The 6499-nt window shown below is 37.1% G+C and overlaps 1 protein-coding gene across 1 annotated transcript in view; it reads right to left on the bottom strand.

The window, feature by feature from the left end:
- Nucleotides 1-5298, bottom strand: part of ARMH3 (armadillo like helical domain containing 3) — a 261984-nt gene extending 256686 nt beyond the window's left edge. Inside the window, 4 exon segments of the mRNA XM_042780830.1 lie at nucleotides 1753-1899; nucleotides 2003-2059; nucleotides 3495-3521; nucleotides 5197-5298. Of these exon segments, the coding sequence (XP_042636764.1) occupies nucleotides 1753-1899; nucleotides 2003-2059; nucleotides 3495-3521; nucleotides 5197-5298 (333 nt within the window).
- Between the last annotated feature and the right edge of the window lie 1201 nt (nucleotides 5299-6499).

Genomic DNA, 6499 nt, shown 5'->3' with positions numbered 1-6499 from the left:
AAAAAAAAAAAAAGACTAAAAGGTGATATTCAAAATTTAAAAACAAATTCTTGAGTTAAGAGTCATGGAATTAATGGAGCTTTCCTTTTGCCTAAAATTAGTTTTAGTATTTATATTATAGTTTCTCATTTTTAATAATTATAAAGAAGCAAAAAGTTATTTAAGTCCCTATTAACAGCCAACTGTTTTAAATCTTAAATTCATTACAATCTCCATCCATTACTTACTAGTTGTGTGACCTTCAGTTAACTTTTTAGTACCTCAGTTTTCTCATCTATCAAAGGAGAATGATTAATAACAGCAACCAACTCACAGGCATGTTATAAGGATTATGTGAGTTAATACCGTAAAGCACATAAACAGTCTCAAACAGGCCCTGGAACACACTTCCTGGAACTTTGTTAAAACTCAGTTAAGTATTAATTATAAAAATATGTATAATATTATAATAATGTACTATATTTTTACAAAATAATAATATACTGTATTTTGGGGGTCACAAAGGGAGTGGCTTCACGTCACCTCATTTCCAATGAACTAAAAACAGTTTACAACTCATGCCCCACAGTAGGCCACTGCAATTACCAGAAATATAACTTCCTACTTTCATTTCAACTTTGATTGAGTCCTTACAACTGTGATGCTCACAACACAGAACTTACTGTGTGAAAGATTAACAAAGCCATAGGATAAACATGGTCCATCTTTCTGGGGTATCAACTCAAGAGGTAAACATTATTCCCAATCTATAGATGAGACAACTGAGGCTCACAAAGGAATTTCTTCAACCATTAAATTAGAAACTTAAACCCAATCTAACAAAAATTCCAATAAAATCATTTATCTGCCATGTTCTAAGCTTCCAAGTTCTTATCTTCATATTCTAAGCTTATGAATCACTGTCCAGTACTCAGCCCAACACAGGCTATACTGAACCCACTAGACGGTACACTTCAGAAGCTTTAGTCAACATTCATTCAATAAGAGTTTACTTCTAGAGTGCCAAAAATGTGCCAGGCACTGTTCTATACCCTAGGAATAAAGTACTAAATGAAACTACCAAAATCTTTGCCCTTAAAAGCCTATAGTGTATTCTCACCACCTAGCCCAATGCTTGGCATATAACAATCATTTAATAAACAGTTGTTGAATGAATCTTCCTCATGGTCATGCCACTTAGCACTAAGAACACTGATCTTAGTGTTTTTTGAGTTACAGACCCCTTTGATAATCTGATGAAAACCCTCTCTCCAGAAAAAAAAATGGACATATGCACATAAAATATTGTATATACACACAAGGACCCCCTGAAGCCTCCAATTAAGAACTCCTAATCTAGTGAGAAAATATTACACTAAGGATCTCCTCAGAATTTAGCTATAGACTAAGCATCCTTGCGTCAATTTTTCTATCTCTTCCTTTCAAGAGGAAGAATTTTGTCAAACAATCTACCTTAGAATTAGATCAAATTATATAAATGGACAAGATTGTCACTATAAACATCAATTTGTTTAAACCAGGACAATGGATAAAAACACATGGCATAAATATTTGATGAAAGAATGAAGAAAAAAAGAAAGGGAAGGAGGGAACAAAGGACAGAGAGAAGGAAGAGGGAAGGGGGATAGGAGATGGAGAGGAGAAAAGAAGAAGACTCTTACCTAAGGGCAATTATAGTTCCCTCAGGTGTCAACATATGTTTTACAATTCCTTTCTCCTGACAAAGGTTCTCCCAGTCTCCCAGCCTCGTACCTGCAATGCATTGACAACTCGAATTGGATGCTCCTCTCCCAGAGCCTGGATGCAGTGTTGAAATAAACAATTAATATTGTCCTTGATCTTCATTAATTCCTCTCCATCAAGAGATTCCAACTTGCCTTCTAAGTACTCTAAATTCACCTGCCAAAGAAACAATAAGGGTCTTAGCACATTTTTAGTGTAGCACCTAGAACACATGAGAAGTTAAAGGAGAAGAAAATCCACAGATGCCACCAAGTCTTACCTTCATGAGGAAGAGTTCCTCCCAAAACCGAGGACTGCATTTACTGGGGTCTTCTGTCTGAAATCAGAAGAAAAGCAGATTCAACATCCCTAGCTGTCACCAAAAGCATTAAGAATACATTTGGGGGGTCACTACACAAAGCCAACCTTAACTTTCAAAATGAATTTTGAAAATGCCTAGTTATTCTAAACTGCTCTAGAGGGAAAGAAAAAACACCTTTTTTTCATGTGGAAAACACTACGCATGAACATATATTCTCTGTACCAAAAGTTAAATAATGGCTCAGAACTGCCCTCAAACTTTCCTAGCAAGAAGTGAACCAAGACAATAAGTTAGTTAACTTATGACATGTCCCCCTTACACTTCTATGGTGTTCAGTTTTCAAATCTCTCTCATATACGTTAAATACAATGGTGAGCCAGGTAGGATAGATACTATTATCACCCTCCTTTTAGGAAAGAGGGTCTATAAAGTTAACTGATCTGCCCAAGTGCAGGAGCCAGAACCCAGATCACATGAATACTACTGCAATGGTTTTGATAACACCCTGTGTTAACTGTTCTATTTGTCCTCCTATATGTAATTAGTCCTCTATACAGAACTTTTATATGCTCTTTTAATATACTCTTTTCATAATTCAAATTGGTCCAAAAGGCAAGTAAAAATTATGGTATTGGAATCTAAAATTTCTTAGCAGTAATTTCAAACTGAAATTTTAGGAATTTTAGGAAGTCAGAAAATTTTAGGAAGTCAGAAGTTTCACTATTTAACTAGTGAAATAAGAAAAGAGAACCCACATTTTACAGGAAGGCTAATAACATAAAATCAGTAGATCAATGGCCTACCATCACCTTACCTTGAGTTGACCTTTTTAAATTACCACCAAGAACTAATGTCTTCATCAGTTAAGAACTCCTTACCTAATAAGAAAATAATGTACTAAGAATCTTTGGGAGCTCTGATGGCATAGTGCCTAAGGTATTTGACTGCTAACCAGAAGGCTAGTGGTTCAAACCCACCAGCCTTAATTGAGGATGGCATAGAAAAGCATCACTTCTGGCCTTCTCATAAGGTCTTCAATTTTTTTCTTTCTCTCAAGTTCTGCTCCCCAGAAGGGCCATACTTTGGCCTCACACTTGTTATATCATTTTGTTCTCTACATATGAGAGTCAGGGAATTCACAGAGCTGGCACTTTCTATGCCCAAAGCTCATTCAAACAGGAGTTATACGTATACCAAGCTTGAGTGACATAGAAAAAGCCCTAAAATGATCTTAGTACCTACTCGATTTCTCTATATAATTACTGGTACCGAGCTGGGAAATTCTGTATAATTTTCTGTCAAAATCTGTTAACTCACCTAGAGAGTTCTAAGGCTTACCAATAATCAAATGTTTTATTTGATAACATTATTTATCCTAGACCATGTGACAAAGTCAAAAGAGTAAGAACTTTGGAGTCAGACAACTTGGTTCAAATCAAAGCTCCATCACCTTCTAACTATGATCCTGGTTCCTCATCTGTAAAATGATGACATTACTCGTACCTTTCCAGAGTTCTTGTAAGAATTATAGCTAATGTATTTAACAGTGCATTTAGAACAATGCCAGGAACATAGTAGGAACGTAATACATGATAACTCTTTTTGTAAGTATTATTCTGTTTTACATGTCCTACTAATGACCAGAATTTCAAAAGGCAAGTATCCTTGCAGGATACCTAACTACTCTAAAAAATACAAAAAACTAACTCACTGCTGTTGAGTCAATTCAACTCACAGTGACCCCTTCCCAAATAAGTCTCTAATCAAACTGCTAATAATTCCTCAGTCATCCCACATAGCTGGAGAATGAGACACTCTAAGCCATTGCTTTGTCTACCAATAAATTCAGATGGAATATACTAACATATCTTTTTAAATGATCTGAATCAGAGAATTCTGGGACCAAAAGGAATTTCATGAGATATCTAAAACAGAAGATTCTTAAGCTAGATAGATCATAAGGAATATGAGTCTTCCTCAAAAGATAATTAGAAAATAATTTTCCCGTTATCTTCTCTCCTTTCAATTGTTTTACACAGTTCATGGCAACAAACTATAAGAACAACATGATAACAATCTATATTAATTAATACATTATCATAATCCCTAACACAAGAGTAGGGATCACTTTCTCTCCTTCTCTGAAGAACAAAGAAGTGGCAGGCAGGAGTGAAGTTACTTCACATTTGGGGACAAAATAATGAGTCAAGAAACAGCTGTGCATGTGAGTGGCACTCTAAAGTGCAGCTATTGGTCTCTCCTCGTCCCTCTCCTCGTCCCTCTCTCCGTCTCGAGCAAAGAAGAATGAAGACAATCAATGACGCATGGAAACAATCAGTCCAAAGGACTAATGAGCCACACGAATCCCAGCCTCCAAAACCCTGAGACCTGGATAACTAGAAGGTGACCACTGACTACTCTCAAAGGGATCACAATAGGAGATCCTGGATAGAGTGGGAGAAAAATGTGGAACAAACTCAAAATCATAACAAAACAAAAAAAAGATAGGCTTACTAATCTGATAAAGACCGGTGGAACCCCTGAGACTATGGCCCTTAGGCACCTTCAAACCTGGAATGGAACTGACCTTCCTTGGCTCAACTTTCACCCAAACAACAGACAGGCCATCAGGTGAGCAATAACACTAGACAAGTATGCATTCCTCAGAACAACCAACCACATGAGATCAAAAGGGTGGCATCTGCTCAGGGATAAAGCACAGAAGGCAGGATGGGATAGGAAAGAAGGACTAATGGAAACGATAAACACAGGGAGGAACTGAGAAGAGTGCTGTTACATTTTAGGGATGACTATCAATGTCACGGGAGCTCTGGTAGCATGGTGCCTAACCAGAAGGCTGGCGGTTCAAACCCACCAGCCACTCCTCAGAAGGAAGGCTAAAGAATCTACTTCCATAGTGATACTACCTCCGAAACTCAAGAAGGGGTCGCTATGAGTCGGATCCGACTCGACAGCAGTGAGTTTGGTTTGATTTTAATCGATGTCACGAATCAAAATGTGTATGAATTGTGGAATGTAAATCCAAGGTGCTCTGTAAACTTTCATCCAAATCATAATAAAAAGTTTAAAAAAAAAAAAAAAAAGAAGAAGAAAAGAAATAGCTGTGCAAAATGACAGGCTCCAAGACTTACCATGAAGATTTCATCATACATCAGCACCACTTTTTCCTTCAGTGGTTTTTTGGAGGCTGAAGATTTCCGGAGCAAGCCTCCCCGTTTCTCTACCTGTGCCATGGTTATAGAAATCTGTGAAAAGAAAGCCACAGTCAGTGCCAGAATGTGTGCCAGGATGCAGATGGATAGTCTACTGAAACGTCCTCAATGGGAAGTATTTTAGGAAGAAGAAATGACAAACAATCAAGCTATGGATCTTGTTCATCTGTCCAACCCCTGCCCCCTACCAGGTAATGTCTGGGTTTAAATCATGACTTAGCCTACAGCACAACACATTTTATATCCTTAAAACATGCCAGTGGACAAGGCTTAAAGTAGATCCAAAACCAAGCAGGAAAATGTAACGAGCTCCATCTATAATAGGTCTGGCCATATATTTGAGGTTGATGGAAGGAAGGCTGCAAAACATACACCGCCTGCAGACTGATGGTAAAGTTAAATTTCAAGTATTGATCGAGCTTAGGACCATTAAGGCAGGAAGTGTGCTGCAAACTGATGTGCTCCATTGATTTCCCCAAAGTAAGTGGGTCCACATCACTGCAAAGTACTTGGCCTTCACTGCCTCATAAATCACACTGCACTTGACTGTCTTCAGAAAATCCTCTGGAAAGAGACCCAAGGCAGAAAATAGCAGTTAAAAGGCTAAAAATTAAATTTGATTTCAAAATAACTGAATATAATAACATACTCCTTTCAAATGTAATTGTATATATGTGTAACCCTATTGCAGATCAAACTTCAGTGTATTTTTCAAGCCTGTATAAAAGCAGTTCCATGAATCATGTCCAAATTTTCCTATCCTGCCTCAAGAAATTTTCAAAAAATTTACTCAAAATCCCACGGGTCTCCACTGTGGGTTTACTACATTCCTTCACCTTCTAGATTCTTTGTATTATTAACAAAGTCCCTCTCTCTTAAATCCTAGGCTCTAGCTATGAAATTTAATCTAATCCAGTAACAACTTGGGGGGAACAGACTGGTTTTACTAACAGATAAATCCAAAGAAGTAAAACTAATTTTGCTCAATGACTTTTGGAAGCTATACACTATCTTTTATACTAAAATCCAAATTTTGTTGAAGGCAGAGATGCACCCAACAGCACAAAAACATTGTAAGACATTAAGACATCGTCCTTCTCTAATATATTATCCAAAAAAGAGATTCACCTTTGAACATACATCAAAGCACAACTGGATATGAAACATCTCTTAGACAGGATTAGATCTTATACTATTTCTGTAAGATCTGGCTCCTGGTAAA

The sequence above is a fragment of the Orycteropus afer genome, unplaced genomic scaffold, assembly GCF_000298275.1.
Source record: "Orycteropus afer afer isolate SDZICR_OR568_19922 unplaced genomic scaffold, OryAfe1.0 scaffold00064, whole genome shotgun sequence".
NCBI classification, from domain to species: domain Eukaryota; kingdom Metazoa; phylum Chordata; class Mammalia; order Tubulidentata; family Orycteropodidae; genus Orycteropus; species Orycteropus afer.
This window is presented reverse-complemented; position numbering and strand designations above follow the sequence as displayed.